This window comes from Peromyscus eremicus, chromosome 2, assembly GCF_949786415.1.
Source record: "Peromyscus eremicus chromosome 2, PerEre_H2_v1, whole genome shotgun sequence".
NCBI lineage: Eukaryota > Metazoa > Chordata > Mammalia > Rodentia > Cricetidae > Peromyscus > Peromyscus eremicus.
This window is the reverse complement of record NC_081417.1, coordinates 126,118,786-126,145,648: the sequence shown is the minus strand read 5'-3', so window position 1 is coordinate 126,145,648 and position 26,863 is coordinate 126,118,786. Positions and strand designations below refer to the sequence as shown.

At 45.7% G+C, this 26,863-nt stretch overlaps 1 protein-coding gene across 8 annotated transcripts in view; it reads right to left on the bottom strand.

Moving 5' to 3' along the window:
* Positions 1–6,955: 6,955 nt before the first annotated feature.
* Positions 6,956–26,863, bottom strand: part of LOC131903881 (BEN domain-containing protein 5) — a 1,181,880-nt gene continuing 1,161,972 nt past the window's right edge. For 4 of the 8 annotated variants that reach the window (XM_059254708.1, XM_059254715.1, XM_059254712.1 and 1 more), the window contains 2 exons: positions 15,602–15,698; positions 14,514–14,864 (listed from right to left, as the gene is read on the bottom strand). In XM_059254708.1, the coding sequence (XP_059110691.1) occupies positions 14,606–14,864; positions 15,602–15,698 (356 nt within the window). In that variant the 3' untranslated portion in view covers positions 14,514–14,605. Of the gene's footprint in view, positions 8,206–14,513; positions 14,931–15,601; positions 15,699–26,863 lie in introns of those variants that run through there. The other 4 variants (XM_059254709.1, XM_059254716.1, XM_059254710.1 and 1 more) reach the window with 4 other exon arrangements.

Sequence of the window (26,863 nt, the reverse complement as noted above, 5' to 3'; positions counted from 1 at the left end):
TCCAGCTGCAATGCCTACAGCCGGGCTCGAGGGAATAAGGCAAAATGAGGTCGTGCACAGAAACAAAAATGAACCAGTGAGCTCCCTGAGGCTGAGGCTTTTTATAACCAGCATTAAATATTTATTGTACTGTCAGTCTTGGGATTGTATACAAAAGGACGGAGGAGAAAATGGAAAGAACATGAATGTCAGAGTCTGATGGCATCCAGGCGCCTCCACAAAGCTCTGCGGTTTTAGACAGATTACTTAGCCTTTCTACGTTTCTCTTTCCTTATCGGGGAAATAGAGAGCACAGCACCCATTGCACTGGGCTATTGCAGGGATTGTAGGAGGCTGCACTGGAGCCAGGAGGCAGCATTCAGTTAGGGCTGAGAAGAGGCAGCAGCAGCAAGGGTGGCAGCAGTAGGAGGCATTGGAGGGCAGTGCTGGCAGCAAAAGCAGAATAGCCTCAGTCATGGCAGGGATCTCAGACCTTCGTGGGCAGCAGAGTGATGAGCAGCAAGAGGCAAGAAGGTGGTTCGGAACAACACGACTCGGTAGCTGGGTCAAAGGAGTTTTACCCCAACTGTTTTATTTTAGACATATTTAAGCACAGCACAATCTGGTGAAAACCATTCTTGTGGATTAGCTCAACCCTGCATGCACAACAAAGCATACTTAAATCTCTTTGAGGAACAAAGTAAGCTAAACACAGATCAGATGTGACTACATCGAAATGCTTTGTAAAGTACATGTGACACCTTACATGAAGATGGGTTCCATAGATTGGCTGAGAAAAAAAAAAAAAGTTTATGAGAAGGGTCTGGTGGAGGGTCCTGTGCCGGAAAGTCTCCAGTCACATGGATCATGCAAAGGTTACCAGGCTAGAAAGCATGTCTGCTCCAGCCTTCTGGGTAGAACATGGGTTTTGCATTCCCTCCGTTGAAGGAACAATCCTGTACACTTAACATCTCAGATTCCCTTAGAGCATGTCTGTGAGTGCAAAGACCTCCATCCCCCACTAAGTAGTCTTCTGGTGGTCGAATCAGCAGTAATGGTAGCAGTAGTAGATCAGCAGGAGTGCAGATGCAGCAGCATTAGTTTTAGAAGTGCTGTTGCTGGCAGCAATAGCATCAGAACTCATGTCTGTGATAATAGTGAGGGCTGGGGATACTGCTCAGTTAGTAAAGTCCTTGCCACACAGGCGTGAGGACCTGAGTTCATATCCCCAGAACTCATGTAAAAGCTGGGTGCAGTGGTGTGCCTGTGGCCTCAGTGCTGTGGAAGTCAAGACAGGAAGAACCCTGGAGTTCATTGGCCAGCCAGCCTAGATGAATCAGGGAGCTCTGGGTTCAGTGAGAGGCCCAATCTCAGAAAATAAAAATGTGGGAGTAATCAAGGAAGATACCCTCCACATGTCTGAGCATACACACACACACACACACACACACACACACACACACACACACACACACGCCCCCCCTACATACACGCCATACACAAATATATACAACACACATGCATATTCTCTCTCTCTCTCTCTCTCTCTCTCTCTCTCTCTCTCTCTCTCTCTCTCTCTCTTTCTCTTTCACACACACACACACACACACACACACACACACACACACACACAGAGTCGCAGTATTAATATCAGTGGTAGTGGCAATAGCAGTGCCAGTGGTGTTTGTTAATTGTAGCAGCAACAGCTCTGAAAAGCTAGCATATGGGAAAGCACGGAGAGATAAGGAAACCCCTCATCTCCACTTCCCCAAATCACTGCACCAAACATTGCTGCCTTCCCTACTGCATTAGAACTTAAGCCTATAGCCTTCACAGTAGCCTGAGCAGCAGGCTGTCTCGGTGGAGGTCATTGCTTTGGGAGGATGAATCCATATTTAGGATCTGGGGAAAGGGTGAGGTCATGATGGAGTTTGAGACTTGAGGGCGCTTTATTCTTTCTTTGATCCTGTTGCATTTGCTGACACCTCTGTTTCTAGGGAACTCTTTTCAGGTGCTACAGAGTTAGGCAAACAAATGCTGCTCTCAAATAAATGATCATGGAGGAGGTGACCGTCACTGGAGAGAAACAATGGACATATTCAAAAGTAAAGATTGGAGGGATAGCATAGAGTTGGAATGTACAGATTGGGTGTTTGTTTAGAAACAAGGTCTTGATTACAGCATAGACTAATGACATCATGACCATCATGACCGGCTTAACTTTAGTCTTAAATAGTAAAAATCTTCTTCCTTTTTTTTTTTTTTTTACATTTTATTCCTTTTCATTTATTTTGAGATTAATATAATTACATAAATTCTACCTTTCCTTTCCTCCTATCAATCCCTCCCATATAGCCCCTGCTCGCTCATTTTCAAATTCATGACCTCTTTTTCATTAACTGTTGTTACATGCCCTTGTGTATAGATGATGTTCTTTAGTTAAGAGGAGTAAAGCTGGTGGGTGGGAGAGAGCTAGCAGGCAGGACCAGCAAGCCCTGGCAACTAAGCGGAATATAAAAGGCAGAAGTAGAATGGTATCTAGTCTCCTGGACTAAAAAATGCTCTGAGAAAGGTATCACAAATGTGAAGTCATGCTTTGTAGAGATCCCGGAAGCTTCCAACAGGATAGTAGGTTAGCAGGAGAGCATTCAGAGGCAGGAAGGCCAGTTAGAGGCCATTCCAGCAATCAATTTAAGGAGGGTGATGGGAATGGCTAGGGGGGAGAGCATGGAGGACACAGGAAAGCTGGAGGAAGGGAAATGAATGGCAGTCCTCCTGACAGGCCTTAACTGTACCGTTTTAGAGTTGGGAAGGCAAACTGCTCTGAATGATTCAGCCAGTGAGCAGCTGTTGGGGTTGAGAGTAAAACGCGGGTCTGTCTGACGCCAACACCACTCCACAGCAGTGTTTAATGGCAGACACATCCCAAGGCAGAAGTGATGGGCCTTGGAAGCTGGTCATTTGTGTGGGAAGAGATGGAGAGGGAGTTCAGATGACAGCGGGCTTTGCAGCCTGGAGGACAAGGTAGAAAATGAGGACACTAACCCCCCGGGTGACGCTGGGGCAAACAGCAGATCTGTATTTAAGAGTGATGTGAGGACAGCCAAAAATAAATCTCAGCTCATTGGGGACAAGCACATTTTAAGCAGTAAGGTGCATGTTCAGGACTGACTTCCTGAACTGTCAAGGCTTTGTGTTGAAGGTCTAGGGTGAACTGGAATTGCCTTGGGTGTGGCAGAACTGAGTGTGTGCCTGGGTTTTTCTGTCTTAGTTACTTACTGGCTAAGGACCAGGAGCAGGGAGCCTATTCACATTGCGCTGAGCCTTTTCATCTGCAGAGTGGAAAGATCATCCTGACCACCACACACCCAGAGTTTGGTGAGAATGGTGAAGGCACTTCAGGAAGTCCTGAGTATGATCTGGCCAAGCCTGAGAGGCTGGTTGCTTGGTTGCTTCATAGCATCCCTGAAACACTGTTTACCATCTGAAAATAGCCCAGGAAGACCCTGGTACAGGTCCTGTTCAGATCTGCTTGCCGCTATTTTAATAAAACGTGGGATGTTAAGGAGTGTGGCCTCTTTCTTTTTAGTCAGTTCTATATCCCGTCTTACATTGCCTCTTCTCTCCTCTTCAGGAGTTCGGGGCCTCTTGCCCCCAATCATTGTTCATTCCACTTAGTGAGCTAGATGCTGCCTTAGGACCTGTGCTATGTGCTGAGGTCACAGGATGGATACAATGCAAGTGAGGTATCTGTCCTAACTCTAATCCCACAGTGCACCTGTCAATGCCCCTGGGCGCCTCTCTCATGCCTGACCTTTCTTCAGGAGGTTTTCATTCTTCTGTCTTCTCTTTGGCTGTAGAAAAGGACTTCTAATTCTAACAAGCAGGAGAGAGGCTCAAGGAGGGGAGTGGGGGGGACTCAGGGAAGGGGCTTTACTCTGTGTCGGATACTGTATAGACATTATTAAACTTAATCCTCAACTTAACTGTGGGAAATAGGTATTAACCACTCCTATTTTACAGGTGATGATGACCCAGAAGCCTAAAGAGGCCAAATCCATTGTCCAAAGCCACACAGGGAGTAGAGAAGAGCAGGGATTCACACTTAGACTGGTTTAATTTACTGTTCCTGTTAAGCTGTTTCTCCTATATTCTCTCTGATCCTTCAGCCTTATTGGTTGGGCTGAGCCTTCCAAGGAAAAACTTCAGAAGCTGATGTCCTTACAGTGCTCAGGAGGCAAGGACTGTGACACAGTAGACTCAGTTCCTACTGCCTAGAAGGCTGGGCTGACAAGGAATCTGCTAGAATAGTTACCCCAGAGGCTTCTGGGAAAAGCCTTGTAAGACCACATTGCTGAGCTTCCAAGGACCCTGAGAGAGCTGGAAACTTCTGTGTGACACATGTTCAATGGGCCCCATGCCCAGCCCCTGGCTTTGAAGGACCCTAGAGTTCAGGATTTCACACAGGCATTCAGGAATGAGAGATGGGAAGGGGCCCCTCGGCAGCAGCTGCTAGGAAGTTCTGACATCTTTTCATGTCCCTCTATGCCTTACAACCTACACACGACCCTCTTCTCTCAGTCTCCTACCAGTTCTAAATAGCAGCATGGTTTGCACTACTCTGTTTTAGCCTGTTTTCTGTTGTGACCAGACTTTACCTCTAGCTCAGTGGAAGAGGCTCATTGTGGAGTAGTGGAGATCCAGGCTGGTTCGTATGAATGCAAAGTGAAGGCAAAGAAAGGATTTTCAGAGTGCTCCTCTGGAAAATGCAGCAAGTGCACTTACCTCATGAGTCTTCAGAGAACATCCAATAAGGAAGCAGATTCGGAGGCGTCTGGCACCACACCTGGCACACTCCATGTGTTCATCAAGCATTTGGTAAATGTATGACTCGATGCCTAACAAATGTTAATCTCCCACCTCCCTGTTTGGTTCTGCTCTTTCTATTTAGAACAGTGAGCTGTGATTCTCCAAGGCAGGCCTTGGGTATGTCACTGAGGAACACTGACAAAACACAAGCTTGTCATAAGCCCTGTCTGCTGTCCCTGCTGGGAAGGACAGGGGTGTGCCTAGCTAAAGGAGTCTCCTGTGCAAGGAGACAGCATCCTCAAGGCAGGTGGTCTGCTTCCACTGCTGAGGGCCTCGGCATCTCAGAAGCTGGCAGTTTGCAACTTGTTGGCTGCAACTTGGGAGAGCAAATGCACATCAGTTGTGTTTCAGAGCCCCCGAAATAAAGAGCAGAACGTCCCTTGCCCTAGGATGACCCGTGGGTGAGAACCAGCCAGAGACGAGCACATCGCCCCCCAGCCTCCCATCTTTCTTTCTTGTATAGTTGCCTCACTCTCTTTGTCCGAAATGCACCGGATCGTGCTCAGGTCTACCCATGTGTGATTCTAGTCTGGGAAAGAAGCAGGCCGGATTACTTCTCAATAGGCTGAATGGCCTTGTGATAGGTGGACCAGAAGCCTCCATCTGGCTCACCTGTCTGGTGCTATCTTCTTCCTCCACGCTGAAAGCTTTTGCCAGCTTGGTGTTATAGGTAGGACCTTATCCAAGAGCACCGTGGAAGAAGTAATCTGGCCAAGACCTCAACCAGGGCCACTGACAACCCCTGGACAGTCTTTTATCGTCTGTTTTGTCAACACAGAGAAGTAGACCATTGCAATCCTGTAGTCTATTTTATAAGTACCTTTTTCCCTCTAAGGAATGCTAGACATCAATGTAGTAAATATGCTATAATTCACAGATACTTATGTTCCTGTGTCTAGTGTTTAATGATATTGGATGCTGTAAACTCCCATTATCTGACAGAAATGTAACCTCCTGCCTCATGTCATTTCTTTTCAGAGCCGCAGATGAGGGATGATGTTGTAGAGCACCCAGCTTCAAACCCAGCATTCCCCTAAGGAAGGTAACCCTTCTTTCTCCATGATAGATGTCCTCTGATAATAAGCTCAGTACCTTCCAAAGGAAGTCATGGTTGGCAGCTGTCTTTAATAGAAAGCTTTCTTCAGCCTGAGCAGAAGTTTATCTTACTGGATGGTATTTCCTAGATTTGACTAAATTAACTCTGGCAACACAGCATAAATTTACTTCTTTTGTCCCATGATGTCCCTTAAACATTATAGAGACTGTATGTAACCTTGCTTTCCCACCTCTACCCCTTACTTTTTATCTCAAAAAGAAACAACTTTACTCCCCTTGTCTACTTCTAATGGGAAGTGATTTCCACGTACCTCTCCATATTGGTTTTATTTCAAATGGTCATAGCTGTCATTTTAATAAGCACATAAACTTTCTGACGGGTGTTTCCCACACTTAAGTTCATCAAATCTTCACAACTGCTAGAGTGAGATGGATATTACTATTCCCATTTTACAAGTGTGAGAACTGAGATTCATGGAGGTAAATGACTGTTCTATATTACGCCAATGTTGAGAAATAAAGCCAGGGCTTGAATTCTGAATTAGAACCTGGATCGCCTGTCTCCAAGTTTTAACTTGGGTTCTAATTAGTCGAGAGGCTTTAAAAAACACAGTACCCATGTGTGGTCCCAACACATGGACATGGAAGAAAGCAGATCTAAGCTATAGTCTTATTTTATGCAACCCACCCCTGTCCACGACATCTAAAGTGATGCAAAGCTGCCTCGTGGTGGTTGTGTTGAGCCAGATACACTCTTAAGCTCCCCAGAATTCTGACACAGGAACTGCAGAGAGTTCAAATCTGACCATTCTTCTGCATCTTGACAGAGCCCCTGACCTCAAAGAGATTAACTCTAATTGGAGTTGGCTGGTTGTCCTCCAAGGAGTAGGAAAGCAAAAGGGAAGGGTGCCAAGAACAATCAGGAACAGAGGTGCTGCACAAACCACTTTATTTGGACAATAAAAACCCAGGAAGGTTGCTATATATACAATGGAACATTCATAGCAAACTAACATATGGCTCTTTGTCACCATTTCTGAAAGCCAATATGTGAAAGAGAAAACAAGCTTTGCTCTCGATTTTTTGCAATAAACTTTGAAAATCGCCGTCGCAAATGCAAAGAATGTTTAACTGGAATTGTGTGCTGAAGGCCTCATCTCCCTGGAGCCTCCCTCCCTCTCCCTATCTCCTAATCCTCATTTCCGGGAGGTCATTTTAATTAGCAGGCTGTCATGGTGACTCAGCCTGCTGCTTCCACAGACAGGAAGGGAGTAGACTCCCCTGGACCCATTCATCACACAAAGGCCCTTTAAGCATCAGGAAAATGCACAGTATTTGGCTTGCTTCGCCTCAGGAATTGCTTCTGCTGTCGTTTTCTTTATCACTCCTACGTGCCTAGGGTGCAGTCCTTTGTCTCTTGCAGCCCCCTTACCTGGTAGTCACTCTGTCCTCAGTGCAGATTATCAGTGCTCACCTCCCTTGATTCTTGTCACCAGGGACTGCAGACCTTATCCACAGTAGTTCTTCGGAATGAATGAGCAATGTTTTTTTTTGTCTGGGGAGCTAGAGTTTCGATTAAACTCCCAAGGAAGTTGAAAGATGTCTTTCAGAACAGCTTTCTGAAGTTGCATGCTGGGGCTTGAGGGAGTGAGAGAGCATGAGGCTTATAGATACAGTGACCATGTTTCTAAGACCACTCTGATTTCAAAAATTCTACCCCATTGTTCACAACAGCCTGTTTGCCTTTGGCTTGTATGTGGGTTGCTGTTGCTTTGCATTAGAAAATATGGAGACGGCATTCCTAAACTAGAAACAGTTGCAACCTGTTTTAAGCAAAGTCACCTGTGCATTGACCATACAACTTTAAAAGGTGAAGAAGGGCTTACAGAGACCTGAGACCTGTGGGACCTCTTGAGAGAGGTGCGTACGTTTCCCTATGCTTGCCTAGCTCCACTCTCCTACTCCATTCAGCCTCTGAGTTGAAGGCTCACAATTGATTTCCCGTTGATAAAAGGAAAAGAAATCAATGATAAAATGTCTCTCTTTCCCCTCCTCCCTTTCACTAGCATGTGCACAATGCTGAAAACCCCTGTCTTGGAAACCAGGGAATGGCACTTAATTTCCTGCCCCAACAGGAAACTCGTGTTCCTGCCCCCACAATGCCTCCAGGTGCCATGTCTTTAAAAGGGGGTTGAAGAGTCTTTGTGGTTCAGTGAGCTCTTCTTGTCCCCTTTGCTGTTGGGGACATTGCTGGCTGAGCCCCGCAGGGATGGGTGCTTGTAAGGAGTGGGGGTTTCTTTCCTGCAAAAGGGAAACAACAGAAAGAGAAGACAGCCCATATACACACTGCAATGAATTCATCTGGTGCATGTCCATCTCCCTCACTGGACAGGGACCTTGTGGGTTCAATGACCTTGCCATCTTCTTCTCTGTGTCCCCAGAACCCAGTCCAGGTTTGGTTTAAAGCAGTCATAGTAGCTCAGTGAATGTCTGTAGGATGGGTGACTGGCCAGCCAATGGATGGGTGGATGGATGGATGGATGGATGGATGGATGGATGGATAGATGCATTGCTTCATTCTAGGCCTGGAGAAATTTAAGTCTCTTACAGCTCCAATTTGGTATCTTGCCACTTGTATTCCACCTAATTCAACACATTACACATGGGAAGGGATGGGAACCCAAAAAAATCTATAGTTTGGAAGTTTGGAAGGAGGCCAACAGGATTATGCTACCTGTCTCGGAGTCTTGTGGGCTTGGAAAAATCCCTTTTGAATATGAGAGAGAGAGAGAGAGAGAGGGAGAGAGAGAGAGAAAGAGAGGGAGAAGAGAAGAGAAGAAGAAGAGGAAGAGGAGGAGAAGGAGCGGGAGGAGGAGCAGGAGGAGGAGGAAGAGGAAGAGGAAGAGGAAGAGAAGAAGGAGAGGAGAGGAGAGGAAAGAGAGCTCTTGGGCGGCTGGGACACCATTCTGTCATTCTGTGTATGGTGTGTGACCACCAAGGTCTTCAGAATCCCAGTTTTATCATTCAGCCTCATTACAACAACTCATAATGTCTCCAGGCATGTCTTCCTAGCATGCCTGGAGATCTCAGAGAGCAGATGTGTGTCTGTTTTACCTCTATGTCCCCGAACTCAGCACCCAGCACCCAACACAGTAATCTTACCACCATCATTCAGTGTTTCTGTTCATATAAGAGATAATGAGCTCCTGTGGAGCCAGAACCAATTTTATTCACTGTTGCATTTTACCTTATTCAGTGCTTTATTTGTTATATTTTTGACTGACAAATTGATTTATATAGTCACTGGATTTAAGATTTATTCTCAGCGGGAAGAGTGGTCTTAATTTTAAGTCCCAAAGAACTGCTCTGAATTCCCAAGTTGGCTGACTTCAGAAGTGTGGCCTTGGGCAAGGAACTGAACTTCTCTGAACTTCATTTGTACAATGAGAATAAACTATTCCAGTCTTCCAGGAGTGTCGTGAAGTTAAATTAGAGAATATGAATGAGCACCCCAGGAAGCTTTGTTAATATTCTGATCCGCGCCTTGAAATCCCACCCCTTGGTGCCGCCCTGCGTCCTACCATAAAAGCTTCTTTTTAAGGAAAAACTCTGCCCCTTCCTCTCTCTCTCTCTTCTACCTTTTCCTCCACAAAGTGTGCACCCTTGACCTCTCGCTCTCTCTCTCTCTCTCTCTCTCTCTCTCTCTGTTTCTCCCTCTCTCTTGCACTCTGCTTTCCTATCTTTCTCTTCATTTCTCTACTATAATAAACTCTCCACATGGATGCAGCGTCTGGATTGTGAATTACTGGCCGCCACTGCTGCCACCATGCCTGCATGGGGTGCATCTGCCCAGCACACCACTGCATCTGCCCAGTATGCCAGCAAGTTTTCCCTCAGGTGTGGTATATCCTGGCCTGGCTAGCTGGGGGTTCCTCATGTGTGTATAATTCATAACAGGCTTCCCTTCCCTACTGTAATTTGTTGACTGTGGCCCCAGAAACTCTGGACATGTCAAAGATACAGACAGACAGTGATGCTGTACTCAACTTGTTTAGATTTAGTGGAGATCATAACTGTGCAAAGCAACCACTCAAATTGAAGACTTCAACATGAAGTCAAAAGTGGTGAATGATAGAAATAGAAATGGAGCGGGCTGTTTGAATTAGGACTGAAGATGTGTCTTGTGGCCTTTGTGCTCTGACCTTGGCACAACAACTTTTATTCATGGTTGATGAGTCACAAGCCAAATGAAGATGGAGTAGGTGTCAGGACACACACAAAGGACACCTGGTCTTAACATACCTTCTCTCAGTCTCAGTGCCTGAAAACACATGTTCCTTGAAGATCTGGCCAACATGAGGAGACTGTCTAGTGCAGGTGAGATGAGTCTAGACCCAGTGCCCCTTAACACTCTAGCCCTACAAAGCTCATGCTTGGACTGCCACCTACAGATGCTGTGATCTTCTCGAGTCTGTTTTGTTTTCAGCACTAGCAATAGAAGTCAGGGCCACACACATGCAAGCCAGTTGCTATAACCATATCTGCAGCCCTGAGACAGTATGATCTTAAAGGAGTCCCTTCCTGGATGTAAGAATTTAGGGAGGAGAATGCTTGTTCTTCCTGCCTTGTAGACTCTGGTGAAAGGAGAGTTGGAGAAGTGGTACTTAGATTACAAGGTGCCATCCATCCATAGGTCATTGAGGAGAATAGTTCTTCACACCTCAGGTATAGGACACAAAGAGCATAGGACACAAGACAGGTATGTTTTTATAGGACAAAGAAGATGTAAAGTCCCTAGAAGACAGGCTTGGGTTTATTGCTACGGACACAGCTGTAAGTAGGTGATGTCACGGCACTGAGGTGTGCAATGGCTAGAGAGGGGTATGAGAATGCAGAAACAACTTTTGGAGTGGCTGGAAAGGCAAAGTGTCACTATAATAAAAGATGAGGGCGCAGAAAAGGGAAGGAGGCCCTAAACAGCAGATGGTTCATACCTCTGTTCCCTTCTCCATTTCCTTAGATTCATCTGCTTCGGAAGTCAACTTCTCAAGGCTTCTTTAGCTCTTTGGGCACCATTTAACACCTACACCACCATTTCCTGGGAGGTTGCACATCTACATATGTCATAGGACTTGGAGTTGGATGTGTTGGCTTTATTCTCTAATTCCTAAGCCAGCCTAGGTGTGGAGCAGGTGCTTCTGGGGTGAGTGGTGAATGGAAATGGACTTTGAGTCTTATGTTTACTATCATTTCGTCACTTCTCTGACCACATTGGTCTTACCAGTGCTGCAGGCTTTGTTGGGTCCTGTTGCATTTCACCTTTTTCAGTGCCTTATTTGTTATAATTTTGACTGACAAATTGATTTATATAGTCACTGGATTTAAGACTAAATCTTGGGATAGCATCATTTTCTTTCTATTCCATCAATCTCAACTCTTCATGTCCTTAAAAAACCAAGTCTAAATCTCACTTTCTCCCTGAAGCCTTCTTGGAATACGCCTGTCAGCGGTCAAGGACTTTCCAGGTTGTGTGTGGGAATAATAACATCTGGTTGGCACCTCCCCATAGGGCAAAGAGCTTGAGGGAGATGTTTTGTGAATACTCCCACCCAGTTCTACTACTGTATCTTCAGTGTCAATGACTTCACAACTTATTTAGGCCTTAACATGTACAGGCTCTGCACCATGCACTAAGGATTCAGGAATGAGATTGTCCAATGGAGAAGCCAGACCTGCCTGCAGAGATGCCAGACAAGACAGGGTAGAGGTTGTGTATGAAAGGTTACTAGGAGCACAGCTGAGGAAATAGTTCTATCTTAGCAGGAAGAGGGACAGGAAGACAGAATGTGACATTTGGAGAAAGTTTGAATGAGTTAGTAGGAATTCAGCTCCTACAAAATGAAAGGGATAAAGGGAAAGGATGAAAGTTATAGAAGCGTGAAAATGGACAACGTGTTCAGGCTGACGCATATGGCAGGAAGTGGTTGGAAGCAGGTATTACCGAGGTCAAGGGTATGGTAAGAGGCAGGATAGGTGTTCCCAATGTCAAGGGTTTGGAAGGGGGCAGGATATCAAATTAAAAATATTGGCTAAGGCCTTGAGTAGCAAAGAAAAGGAGTTGGAATATTACTTTGGAGGTAACAGGGAGCCATGAAGGTTTGTGAGTGAGGCCACATCTGACATGTAGTTGTGTATACTTACTGTACACTGTTAAGTGCTGTTATATTATGCATGTTCCCAATGTGCTGATGCTAACTATGCTCCGCTAGGACTCATCACAGGCCTAGCACAGGATGTGCTCCTTATATACATATATCATGATGTCACTTTGCACAGTCATGCTGTGGATATCGTTCTGTATAAATAAAACACTGATTGGCTAATGGCCAGGCAGGAAGTATAGGCGGGACAAGGAGAGAGGAGAATTCTGGAAAGTGGAAGGCTGAGTCAGGGAGACACTGCCAGCTGCCACCATGACAAGCAGCATGTGAAGATGCTGGTAAGCCACAAGCCACGTGGCAAGGTATAGATTTATAGAAATGGGTTAATTTAAGATATAAGAACAATTAGCAAGAAGCCTGCCACGGCCATACAGTTTGTGAATAATATAAGCGTCTGTATGTTTATTTTATAAGTGGGCTGTTGGACTGCCAGGACTTGGTGGGACCCAGAGAGAAAACTCCAGCTACACAGTCAGGTGCACCTGGTGCTCAGGTGCAAAGCCTGAGTCTACTTGGTCAATACCAGCTTACTTCCATGTTCATGCTCTGCCCACTCACAGAAGTGAGTATTCTTGGTCCATTCATTTTATCTGTCTGATATTATCCCCTTTGGTTTTTAGCTCTATGGCCGTGACACTGGTTAAAAATAAATGTAGGGTCTCAGCTTTCCTAATCAATGCTGAGCCTGAGCTCCCATGCCCACATTGCTGCCTCTCCCCAGGACTTCTTCCTGAGGGGCGGCCCAGCACCCCAGATGCCAACAGCCTTTCACCAGCATATGGGTAGAAAGTGACATATGGCAATTATCCATGGAGATGGGAGAAAACAAAGATTAATTTTGAGTCAAAACATGTAATTTTCCTTTACAACCAGAACTGCTCTTTCACTTAAGCTATTTGATGCTTGGGTGGAAAATAATACAAAAGCAGGAAGCATTCAAATTCAAATAGGACCCTATGTTCCCGGGAATTCATTCTTAAAGGGTTACTTACCAATTTAGAGTTGAGTGCTGCTCACAGGGGCTTACCCAGGCCCAGAGGAGGGGTATGGGGTAGGAAGGGAGCTAATTTGTTTTTCCTAATTTAAAATTGGGTGTATTTGCCTCAACTCTTCAAATCCTAGTGAGCAAAGAAGTCTTTGCTGAAGAGGACCTCAAAGCTCAGGGTCAGAGATGCCATGAGCAGAGGCTCTTGGGAGGAAAACTTCCTTGCATCATTCTGACTCAGTTTCAAGTCCCCTTCCAATCTAGAAGATCCTCTCCAGACTGAGGTTGAGTATCCCCCATAGGGGTCAGGCCCTGGGCTCCAATCCTGGCTCCAACTCTGGACCTTGACACCCATTCTGTCCCCTAGGTCTCAATGTCTTCTTTTGTCATGCTTGCTGATATACCCCCAAACTGTTAGCACTACTTCACTCATCTGTGACCAGGACACATGCAAGGAAAAAAAAAAGAGGTGAAGGATGAAGATAATTTTTATGCAGGCTGACAGAGGACCCAAAAGAGATAATCCCTAAATTAACTTGTAAATGAGATGCTAAGAATTCTTTTGAGTTTTACAAAGCTTTAAATGTTTAAGAACTTTAGCCAATCAAGAGTGACTTCTAAGAATGAAGCAAGCACTTTCCTCTGGAGGTGAACTCCTCAAAGGCAGGGTCATACCTTAATCTCCAACTCATCCCATACCTCCCTCCCACCAGAGCCGGGTGCAACGTGCTGTCTTCCATAGGTATATGAGTGATGGAATGGATGAGTGTATCCATGTAAATATGTGCAGGGCAGGCTGGTACTGCAGGGGGTAGAGAAAGAACAGACAATCCTCCTGTAGGGGTTTTTAATACCCCAGAATGGTGGATATAAAGTCCCCAGATGATCTATTCTCAATCTGAGGCAGGGTGTCATTGGAGCATGCAGCCATGAAAATCAGTCCTTAGAGAGGTACAACTCACTGAATGATGGAGCCTGGGCCAGTGCCCAGATAAGTCAGGGGACTTGTCACAGGCTATCATAAACTGGCAAAAATTGGAAACCAAAAACATTTGGAGGCATCTACTGTGTGCTGGGCATTGTTCTAAGCTTGTACCTAATCTTTAGAACCATATTAAGTGGTTGCTATTATTTCTGTTTAATAGGCAGGTGTAGAAAGGTTTTAAGAGGCAAAGAAACTTGCCTAAAATCCCATTGCTCATGAGAGCCTGAGACAGTCCACTGAGGGAGCTCTATTGCAGTAGAGTTCAGATGGTTTTAGAATAGGAAACCCTATCTGTGCTATAGACCCTGTGACTTCAGGCAACCTTCTGTTCCTTTCTGGGTCTCCTTTTCTTAAAGTGCAAGACTAGACATCCACGGACTAAATAAGATTAGATACACAAAGTACTTCATACAATAAGTAATTGTGACTTATATATTTATTATTAATAATAGATGATGGAGGAAGATTCATTGTGCTAAGATCCTGAGGCACCAAAGAACATAGTGAACATCAATGGAAAGAATGGTCTGGCAGGAGTAGAGAGTTGGACACTGCCACGTCGTTCCAGGAGCCTGGACCACTAGGGGAACAGGAGATGAGGCCCAGAGGTAGGGCAGTGCTAGAACATTCCAGATGCCACTGGATGTCACTGCCCTGATGTTCATTGAGTGCTCTACCAGCACACATGGGAACTCCCAGAACTTCCAGCTGTTGATCAGCCCTCAGACAAGATGGATGATCCCATCCCAGTCTTCTCTCCTCCTTGGATCTACAAGTGGGTCCATCAGAGGAGCAAGATGGGGCTTCTTAGGGTTGTGTCCTCTGTAGCCCAAACCTTCAAGTGTTAAGGGAAGGGACTATCATAGACTGATGAGATAATCATACACCTGGTACTAGTGTTTCAATGTAAAGCCCACAATAACCTGAAAAGTGTGTACAACAGTGCCTGATTTACAGACTAGGGGTCTGAGGAATTGGAGTTCATTTGGGAACCTTGGAGGATGAGTGATCATATGGAGTGGAATATGTAAACAGCCAGGCTAACTTAGATCAGTGGCTGATCTTGGCTCCCTAGCAATGCCCCATCCCTGGAGATTCTTATGATGGGCCTGAAATGAGATGGCCCACCATGCATGACTATACTGTTATGTAGACTGCGGATTGGAGCTCAGCTGTTCAGTTTACTGCATTGTGAAAGTGGACCCTGAGGCATCATTCACGCTGACCAACCTGGTGAGTCAAGGTACTTCTTTGCTCTGGACCGTGGGAGGCTGTTTGGCAATCTGGGCTAACATCCCAGAAGCTAGAGGAGATGAAGCTTCAGGGATGCCTGTGCTTAGGAAACACACCTTCTGGGCCCATACTGATTCTTGTGGCAGAGCTAGGGTTGCCCTTCCTGTGGCACAGGTGGGAAACTGAGGGGCATCAGAAAACTAAGAGAAGCTTCCCTGAGCACAGACCCAGTGAAGCAGGACCTGAGCCTAATTGCTTGGCTCTACCACTTACCGAAGCCTTGGCATGGGCACTGTCATCCTTTCAACCAAGGAATTCAGCCGGTAATAGTCTAGAAATGTTCTCGCCACATTCCTCCCCAGTTTCATATCTGCAGGTGTGTGTTAAGAAGCAACTTTGAATGGAGATTGAGCAGGCCTAGTTATAAAGAATAAAAATGCAAATAAAGCCTTGATAAAGAGGGCGTCGTCTCTCTCCAGTCTAGGGGTTTGGCAGCATTGTCTTTGTCTTCATAAAACCTTCAGTGACAATTATGGTCCTCATTTCAGAGACAAGGAACTAAAATGCACAGAACACAAGTAACCATACCCCCAAATCTGTGTACCAAGCTTTTAGGTACACTGGGATTTTCCAGTCTGGCCTCAAATAGTCTGGAATGAAGCCTGATGAGCAAGACACAAAGCCAAGAGACCCTTTGCTGAAAAGAACAGGGTTTGCCTGACCTTCAAGGACCAGGCATCTCTCTTGAGAGCAATCTCAGGAAAACTCTCTGACTCTAAATAGAATCCCATTTCCCCTTGCTATTTGGCAAATAATAAACCTCTAGGGTATAGATTGATAGCCTATTTATCAAATCATAAATTCCCCAGGCAAGGAGAAAGCTCCAGTTCTATACTAGTATTAACACCCTGGGATCAATTAATACAACAATTGTGTATCTACCTTATGCACCATATCCACATCTCTGGGGTTCTCTGCTATTTCCTTTGCCTGAAGGACCTCCCTAACTCTCCCTTAGCTAATTTATAGCGTGGGTTCTCCAATTAGCCACTATCTCTTCGTTAGATTTTCCAGGCTCTTCCCTGCTGTCATCCCAGGGCTGAGAGTGTTCCCTTGTTCCCTACCACCATGGCTTTAGAACTGACCTCATTCAGAGTATGTGTCATTTCTCATAGGGTGGAAATTAAGTCTTTACTGACAGTGGGTCCTCCACCCCACCCCCATCAGCTACCAACACCCAAGCTGCCAACCTTCCCTCTGAGACTTCTCATATCTTGATTTTGTCCACCTCTTTCCATCCCCTAGAATAGGTCAGCATCACCTTTCCCCTGGACAATTGCCATCCTGTCCTCTGGGCCTCCTGTCTCAGAATAGCCCTCTATAGGATGTTTTCAATAGCGAAGTCAAGGGCTGTATTCTCTAGTGCAGACCCAATAGTGTTACTCAGTGACTAAAACCCTTCTGTGTCTTCCAGTTGCTGTTCATAGCTTGGCCCTTAAGTAGGTTCTCAGCTCTCCTCTTGCTACCTCCTGCCTCCCACCCTTCTGTAGCTCCTCCTCTTCTAATCCTGTAACTCTTAGGTCTTTGTTCACCATGCATCCTACTAGACCACCATGCCAAGCATGCCTTATAGGACCAGATCCTTCTCAGCCTCCAGACCTACATCCAGTTATCACTTTAATAGGAATATCCTCCTTGGTGCCTTTGCTGGGATAGGTTTTCCATGGTATCTTTGTATAGTTCTCTGCCAGTCAGACTACTCAGCAATACTGAATTTCAGCCAGCCCTTCTTTTCAACAGTTCCTCTAGCCTAGACAATTTATGGAGAAAAGATCATCTTTGCTTGACTCAATCATCTAAATACCTATATGCCTGCCTGGCAGTAGCATGAAAAGAAAATGAATAATGACACCCAGTAGCTAAGCATTGCTTAGTATGTGCTAGGCAATCTCATAACAATCCAATGAGAGATGTCTATTATTGTTCCTATTGCTCAGACAAAGTAAGTGACTTCCCCTAAGACTAGGTACCTTATAAATGCCGGAGTTGGGATTTAAACTCAGGCCTTGTTTCTCTGGGACCTACACCATTTCACATTTGTATCTATCTTTCTCCTACCTGATAAACTATCCAATAGAGGAGATTCACAGCCTTGACTCAGGAATACATGGAGCTGAGGCATGTAGGGTGACATGCACAGAAGCAGCAGCGTGAGGCTGCTGGTCCAAGGGAGTCTTTGGAGAAGGATTGCTCCTAGCTGGACTATAAAGACAGGGCAGCTAAAGAGGCCTTCAGCCAAGAGTGCAGAAATGGTTTGCCATTCACACATGCACCTAAACAATATTTTCTTTATCTTTGTTGGGCTGTGATAGGAGAAGGAACTTATCCAATGCCACATAGCTGATAACGGTAGAATCAGGAGTCACATCCAGGCAAGTGTGATTCCAGCCTTTGAGTTTCCACTGCCCTGGGCTGTTCCTCAACTTGAAGGCACCTTTTCTGTCAAAGCCTGAGTCATCCCAGGTCAGAATGTGGTGGGAGGAGAAGAAACAGCAGGCGCCGTGTTTATGACAGTGAGCCGCACTGCAGGCTTGCTGTGCTCTGGGGCTGCTACCTGCTTTCTTTCTCTGGATGTGTCTGACCTTCTCTGTCCCCTCTCTGAAAAGTCCACAAGCTGGCACTGAGCATGGCCTCTCTGACTAGCAGCCCCCAGAGGCTGTCTCGTGGCCAGGGCCTGCAGAGACAAGCTGGCTGCTTGAACCCAGACAGTCTCTAGTTGGCTCGGGGAGACCGAGTCGTGGTTATGTGTGTTGAAAGGAATAGCTGCAGGGCACGGGAGAAATGAGAGGTCCCTGTGGACCGAGCTGGTAAGCTGCAGCAGACATTTTTGGAAGCAGATGTGTCTAGCCCAAATCCTGGTTCTGCCACATGCTATGGAGAGAATAGATTTTAATTTCCAAGGATGTCTGCAACATTGTCTCTGGTCTCACATGCTCTTCTAATATGACCTTGATACTCCTTCCACTGAAAGGCATAGTCTTTATGTTCTTTGCCCTTGAATTTTCACAGACTTTAAACTGGCCTCTAACCAAAAGAATGACACAGTGGAAGTGACATTGTGACAGACTTGCAAAGTAACCGAACCTTGTGTTGTGGAGTACTCAAGCTAGGGTCCCAAGCTTGCAGACAAACAGACTGACCACCCCAAGGTCCTGGGACTATGCACAGAGGATAGACTCGTGGTCAGCCTTCACTTCTATAGCACTCCGTCATTCCAGTCCCAGCCACTGTTTACCTACAACTGAATCAGACTCCTCAAAACACCCTCCCTCTGAGGCTCACCCAGATGTCTGACCCACAGAAAACATGAAGGGATAGCATTGTTTTAAGCCACAAATTTTAGGGGAAGAGTGTCTAACACAGAACATAGAGAACTAGACACCAAGTGACCTTGCACAAGCCACTCCATCTCCCAGAGCCATCTTGTCTTGTCTGTGAAATGCCTGCTTCACAGATTTGCTGGACAGCAGAGTGTGGCCAGATGTAGTTGGAGAGTAGCACAGGGCTGATTGAATGGTGAATGAATGAATGGATGAATAAATGAGGGAGTGAGAGGCCTCATCTCTCCCTGACTGTCTATACTAAGAGCCAGACCCGAGGCACCACAGAAGTAGTTGCCTTGCTCACCAACAAAGGAGTCCACAAAGGAGTTGGGCTGCTCAACAAAACTGGAGCTAATCACTTTGGATGGGCTCTGCTGAAAAGGCAGTTTTCAAGGTGGATCTTGTCTAGGAAAGACCTCTTTCCCTTCCCCTCTCTAGCCACAAAGCCTTATTCACTCCAGAATATTTCTGACACTGGCCCTGACTGAGTGAAGGAGCAGGACAAAGGTGAAGGAGAGTAGAGATTGCCTGAACATTTTCAATTAAAACAAGATGTCGTGGAAGACAGATTTAAGATCCAGGTAAAGAGAGGCAATAGTTTTCTTGGCTGGGCCATTTTCAATATATTGCAGTATTAAGAGAGGAAAAACTGGGGTGAATGCTCTCAGCTATTCATTATCTACAAAAATCTTGGGATAGTCTGTATGCTGAAATTTTTTCCATCCTCAATTTCAATTCATCGGTCTGTTTCTCACAGACAATGGGGCATGGTCAGCCAACAGGGCAGGTGGGGCTGGGAGCCTAAAGTGCAGAGGATAGAGGATGGATTCAGGTGGGGTGGTTGGAAATTTGGACTAACCTGGTGACTTCTACCAAGAACTATCTTGGCATAGAGTAGCTCTAGGCCCCTGTTTCATGGGGCTCTTTAACAGGTAATGGGGGTTAGATGTGTTCTATGATTTTCATCCATCCATCCATCCATCCATCCATCCATCCATCCATTATACATGCAAGCATGGATTCAAACACTTGTTGGGGTCTTTCTTGGGGTTAGTTGAAGATGAGTTAGAGAAATCCACTTTCAAGTCTAGAGGAGGAAAACAGCCTACCCCAGTTAACTATATCCCCAAGCAGGTGGTTAGTTACACTGTCGCCTTGACAAAAGCAGCTACTAGAGTGTACTGTGCAATGCAGTTACTGTCACCAACATTCACCACAGCTTGACAAGACCAAAGCACGAGTCTACATGTATTTCACAGATAAGAAAGCAGTAATCAGGGCTTATGTTATTAACCCAGAGTCTCACTCTTTGAAAGTGATAGAGGCAGATTCAAACCCCAGGGTCTTCTCAGCATAGGTACTGTCTCTGCTCTGGAATGTGATAAAAGATCCAAACACAAAATGCTCTCACCCTGTAGAGGAAGACTGAATTCCAAATGGAAAAACCGTGAAAGGCTTCATGGAGGTAGATATATAAGGAAGATTTGAAGGACGAAGACAACCTGAAAGAGAAAGTGAGCTGAGAATACAGCCCAATGGCAGCTCATTTGCCTATCAAGGCCCAAGGTTCAGTCTTTTCTCCTTCCAAAGAGAGGGAGTGGTGGAGGCATGTGTCAGCAGAGGCACAGGTGTGGCCAGGGACCACGACATGACCTGAAAGACAATAGGGAAGGTGGGAGTCTCGCCTACTGAAGTGCAGACTGGAAAGTAAGGCTGGGATGTGGCAGGGGCCAGACTCACCATGGCTTTAGCTGAAAAATTAAGGAACTCAAACTTCTATTCTGAGTGCTGGAGAGATGGCTCTGTTGTTAAGAGCACTGGCTGCTCTTCCAGAAGATCTGGTTATAATCCTAGTACCCATACAGTGACTCACCACTACCTACAGTTCCAGTTCCAGGTGATATGATGCCCTCTTCTGGCCTCTGTGGGCACTGCAGATACACGGTGCACAGACACACATGCAAGCAAAACACTCATATACACAAAATAAAAATAAATAAATCTTAAAAAAATTCTTCCATTCAGGAGTTGTGCCTATCATTCTTTAATTAACATATATTCACTGATAATCTACAATGTTCAGAGTTTTTGGAAGGTTCAGGGTATAAAGACTAAAAACCAAACAAAAACAATAATTCTTAAGGCTAGAACTCGAGACATATTATAAAGTACAAAAAAAAGGACAAAGTATGAAACTGTGATTCTAATAGTGCTATGAGAAAATGTAGTCAAAACCTGAGGATGATGGAGATGTGAACAGGCCTCTCTGAGAAGGGGACTGCTGTGGAATAATCCTTCTGTACACTGTGTGAATATATGTCACTATGATTAGTTTAACAAATAAGCTAACTGACCAGTAGCTGAACAGGATAAAATTAGGCAGGAAAGCCAAACTGAGAATGATGGGATGAAGGAGGGCAGTTAGAGGAGACACCAGCCAGTCACCGAGGAAGCAGGACATGTAGAAAATGAGGTAACAAGCCATGAGCCACATGGCAAAGCCCAGATAAAAAATATGGGTTAATTTAAATGTAAGAGTCAGGTAGTAACAAGCCTGAGCTATGGACCGAGAATTTATAATTTATATTAAGTCTCTGATTCAGTTATTTGGGAAGCGGCTGTCTGTTATTTGGGAGCAGGCAGTCAGGACAGGAAAACTCTGCCTACAGGGGACATAAAAACCAACAGTGAGGACAGGTGCCACATCACCTATGAATTGAGAAAAGTACAGTAGAAGGGTCGTCTGAGGGAAGAGAGAAACTAAAAGTGGCTGGGAAAGTGATATACAAAGGGGAGATCTCAGAAGGCCTTGTTGTAGGCCATTGTAGAGTGTCTGATCCTTCTAGGTGACAGAGAGGCTACTGGACACTCTGAAGCAGGCAAAGAACACAGTCTAATTTATACCTTTAAGAGATCACTGCTATGTTAAATATCTGAAGCAAGTATGGGAGCAGAAGAAAGTGGGTGTGGGGATCTGGATGGTGCAGAGGTAATGGGGACCGCAGGGTTCTCATGGGCTCTAGGAGACAAATAGTGATGGAAGGAGCCTCTGTTCTCCTGTCTCAGGCCTCAGATCTGGAACACTGTGTGAACACATGTGTGAGGACTAAGAGCCCACAGGGTGGTGACCTGGGCCATTTCCCTCCTCTGTGTTCTCTGGGAGTAAAAGCGATGTGATTAGAAGTCTCATCTCATCCTTCCATTCCACAAACATTACTGAGGAACCAATGATACTAAGAGAAAACTGGCAAACACCCCCCCCCCCATCTTTGTGGAGCTTATATTCCAGCCACAGGAGACAAATGTAAACCTGTGGAATATGCCAGAAGGTGATAAGCACTGAGATATGAAGCAGGGGATAGGCAGTGAAAGGCAGGAAGAAACCACAGCACTAAGCAGGGTGGTCAGAGGGGACTTCAACAAAAGTGGGCTTGCAATGCACTTGGAGGAGACTGAGGAGCTAGCCAAGCTGAAGCTGAGTCTCCTCACCAAAAGTAGAACTTGTAAAATCCAGCTAATCATAAATGGGATAAAAATGAACCTTGGAGATGAGTCCCTCCATGTACATCCATAGTGGTACCTGGCAATTTCCAACTCTCCGAGCTCAAATCTCACAAACCTCCCTCTGGATGTGTGGCCTCCTTGCACTGTCCTGCTCCTTCCCTCACTGCCCCACAGCTCTGCTGCCTTCTGTTCTCTCCCTTAGGCTCCATCAGAACCACCAACAGGCTCACCTGGCCAGCCCTGCCCTGCACTGTGGAGTGCTAAGGTCCTTGCCATTCATCTCACCCCCTCTTCCCCGCAGTGTGTGCTACATGCAGCGCTGTGTTTAGGTGGAAGCCCTGCTGATGCCATATACCCAAGGAGTCTGAGATGATTAGGTGGAAGTCCCACCTCTTTCTTTCCCAAAGACCCCGCCCCTAAGAAAGTCTGACAAGAGTCAGTCCCTTCCAGGGGCTGCTCAAGACCACACCCACAGACTACTTAAGACCTGGTTGACCATACTTGCAATGTGTTCTCATGTTCTCTCCCCTGCCTTCTTGAGAGTCACCTGGGAGTTGCTTTGCTCTGTTTATTAAACCTGAACTTAATAATTCATCTTGATTGGTTTATTACATCAGTGGTAGAGGATATCCAATAACCGGGGATCCAAAACTTATCACTCTGCTCCCTACCCTCATTTTGCTGATGAGACATCACAAGTCACTTGTCCCCTGATGCACATCAAGTATTGGTCCCAAGGAAGACTGAAGGTCATTCATTTATTCCTTCACTTACATGTTTGCTAAATGCTACTGTACATCAGACACTTTCCTAAGAGTATCAAACTTCATGACAGTCTCTCCTTGCTATCATATTGTCTCCAAATCAGAAAGCTTAACACCTACATTTTCTCTATCTGGAAACCTCCACTTGAAAGTCTTCCTCTGCTCACACTGCCATCCCTGGCTGCTATGGGAGATCATCATTAAGCAGGAGGATTAATTCTGCAGACAGGGATGCCAAAGACAAGCCATTTCTCTTTGGTAAGGCTGACAGCACTGCTAGAATATTAAGAGGCAGCTATCTAGGGGCCTCTAGGTAAAGCCGGAGGAACAATGTGGTGATGAAACATCTCTTGTCTCTGCTTCCCTTGCCAGTCCTTTACAAGGTCAGACAGAAGCACGACTAACCAGATGAATCCTGCTCTGGAATAAGGGTGCAGGCTGCGGGGGTGGGGGATAATCATAGAGGCCTTTGTCATGGCAAGAAAGTCTCCCAGACAGCTCTGAGAGCAGGAGGTCTAAGAAATAGGGAGGTGGGGGGAGGAAGGGAGGGAAGTGGGAGGGGGGTGGGGCAAACAAAAGATAAAGATGCAAACAGACACATAGCTTAGAGAAGCTCATCATGGTGAAGCTGGAAGATAGGGAGAGAAAGATAGTAGAGGGGCACAGGTAGAGCTGGACTTGAAGACTGAAGGAAAGTGGAGTCGGGGCAGAGATATGAAAAAATAGGAAGCGAATGGCAGGAAAGGAGAGAACATGATTGGAAAGCCATATATACAGACAATAGAGAGGAGGAGGGATGGAAGGAAGGAAGCAGATGATGGGACAGTGTAGCACGAATCTTAAAAGGTCTTGTTAGTAAAAACAAACCCGGAGCCAGTTATTGGGGTGAATGTTGGAAGATCAGAGAGGCAGAACAAGCCACAGACACCTCACCTTGCCAATTCCTTTGCTGATCGTGTTTCCTCAGACTGGAAGCCTCTGAGTCCTCACCCAGAATGAATCTCAGTTGAACTGCTGCTAAAAGCCTAAAAGCTTAACCAGGCTCTAGTTCCTGGTCCTCATGCCTTATATACCTTTCTGCCTCCTGCCATCATTTCCTGGGATTAAAGGCATGAGTTACCATGCCTGGCTGTTTCCAGTGTGGTTTTGAACTCAGAGAGATCCAGGCAGATCTCTGCCTCTGGAATGCTAGGATTAAAGGCGTGTGTGCCACCATTTTCTGGCCTCTGTATCTAGTGGTTGTTCTGTTCTCTGGTCCCAGATAAGTTTATTAGGGTGCACAATATTTTGGGGGACACAATATACACCACAGGACAGGAAGGGAAAGCAGGAGAGGGAGGCAGGGATGCAGCATGTGTGAGAAAAAGAGAAACAGTGGGAGGCAGTGGACAGGTTTACTGAGGGGAAGTCAGCTCCCTGGGAAGGACTGGTGTCCCCACCCCACCCCCATCCTGAGGCTTACCTCACCAGGAGGCAGCCTACCTGTGACTAGGGGGAAGGCGCTTGAATAGCATCATCCAGTAATGAATTCAAATTCAGGATAAATCGGAGGCTCCATATTAGTTTCTATTTGTCATCGTAACAAGTGATCATAAACTTAGTGCCTTAAAATACCAGACATGCATTTCCTTATAGCTCTGGGGGCCAAAAAGAAAGTGTTGCCAGGGCTACACTTGCTCGGGAGGCTGCAGGAGATAAACCCTTCATTTATCCTGCCTGTTGACATTCCATGGCTGTGGCTACATCACTGTAGGCTCTGTCTCATTGGTCTACAGGCTTTCCCTTCGCTGACAGATATCAAATGTCCTTCTTTCTCCCTTCCATATGGGTCCACGAGATGCCATGTAGGGCCCACCTATTAAGATAGGATGCTTGCATCTCAAGGTTCTTAATGAGGGTAAGATAGCAGTGTGGAAGTATCCTCCATGCAACTCCACTGGTAAGAGGAGTCCAGCCAACCAAGGAGAAACTGTCCTTCAAGGACAGAAAGGAGCAGAGAACAAGGTGACAGGAAAAATAAATGCCATGGAGAAGCAGAAAGGCTTCAGAGAGAAGTGCAAAGCAACTTGCAGGTCTAACCCAGGGTTGGTGCAAGGATGAAGAATCTTATACCACAGATATACTGGTTTTTGCTTGTTTGTTTGCTTGCTTGTTTGTTTGTTTGTTTGTTTTTGAGATAGTCTCAATATATATCCCTGATTAATGTTGAATCCACGATGGAGATCAAGCTGGCCTCTAGATCAGTCTCTGCCTTCCACATGATAGAATGAAAGTTGTATACCACCTTGCCTGGAATGTTGTTGTAAATTGGGTTTCAGTCTATTATTTCTGGCCAGCCTGCCTGCCTGCTTTCCTCTCTCCCTCCCTCCCTCCCTCCCTCCCTCCCTCCCTCCCTCCCTCCTTCCCTCCCTCTCTCCATTCCTTTTTTTTTTTTTTTTTTTTTTAGTGTTATTGTTAGTGTTGTCTTTCTGCTCTCAGAGCAGTGCTGGGACCAAACTCTGCATCTGGAATGCCCTGGGTTGGGTGGATGCTTTGCCACTGAGGTACTGCTTAGCCTGGTTGAGAGAAGCTGTATCTTATTCCAAAGCCACAGCAAAGAGAAGTAGTACGATCATTGTGGATCTGACATTTTGAGAGACCTTAGCACTGGTCACTTCCAAGGCCTTTGAGTACACAGACTGCTGACAAACTGGAGGACTAACCCCAGAAGGCACAGGTACTGCCTGTAACACATGGGCCTGAACCACCACGCTTGAGAGACCAATGGAGAAAGCGGCTACCTTAGGCCCCAGCATAGCACACATGCTCAAACTGGCTAATCACAGCTACAAAGCCATAGAAAAAGTACACCTTGAAGCCCATTAGGAGATGAATGCAACATTACATAAGAAGACCCCTAAGAATGTCTGTAAAGACTGTTTCTGTGGAAACAGTAACACTTACGGGTCCCAGAAATTGGGATCTAGATGTCTTTGGAGGCCATAATTCAGCCTACTCATTCTTCCTGAGTTTATCTGCTTAATAAGAGCTGAGAATGGAGACCCTGGGGAGTGTCAGGAGAAATGCTCATGTCCTTGTCTCCATGCCTTGGCCTTCTGGGCAGTCTCTGGGCCTTTGGTTTCATCCAGCATCGATGAGAATGATGTTCTCACAATTGCTGATCTTGTGACTCTTTGACCTTCAACCCTACACTGTTTCCCTGACATCTACAGGGTGAGATTCACATTCACAAATCTGAATTTCATGGCTTTCCATTAAAATGCTCCATGTCTTGTCTCCTGACAATATTTTTTGGGCTTCTATTTAGAATGTGGGTCTAGAAAGCATGGCCTTTAATCCTTCTGTGCATTTAGCTGTGTGATTGAGGACAAGCTACTTTTCCAAGCTTCAGTTTTCTCATCTGCTAAATGGATAATGCTGCCCACACTCCAGGATTACCACATTGGGTAATATCCAATTACATATCCAATTGTGGCATGCAGCAGCTTTTCAAATTGTCACTACAATCTATGAAACTGTCATTTCCAACAAAGTGTGAGCTCTTCAAGAACAGAGCTTTGTCAAGTTCAATTTTGTCTCTAGAGATAACGAGCACATGATTGACTTAATAACAGAAGCAGCGAGAAAGAATGAAACACCAAACACCAGGGTAAGGGGAAGAAGAAAAAAAAAAAAAAGGCCAGAGACATGGAGAAGGAGAATTGAAGAAATCCTCTGGACATCCAGGATAAGACCTCCTAAGTTGTTTGCATCCTGTGTGCCTAGGTTTCCTCTCCAGTAAAACTGGCTTCAGGCTGACCCAGATGACCTATTCTGATCCCCACTCTGTTCTGTCCAAGGACCTGAGATGTCCTTTCTGACCAAGCAGATGAGAACAGTCTTAA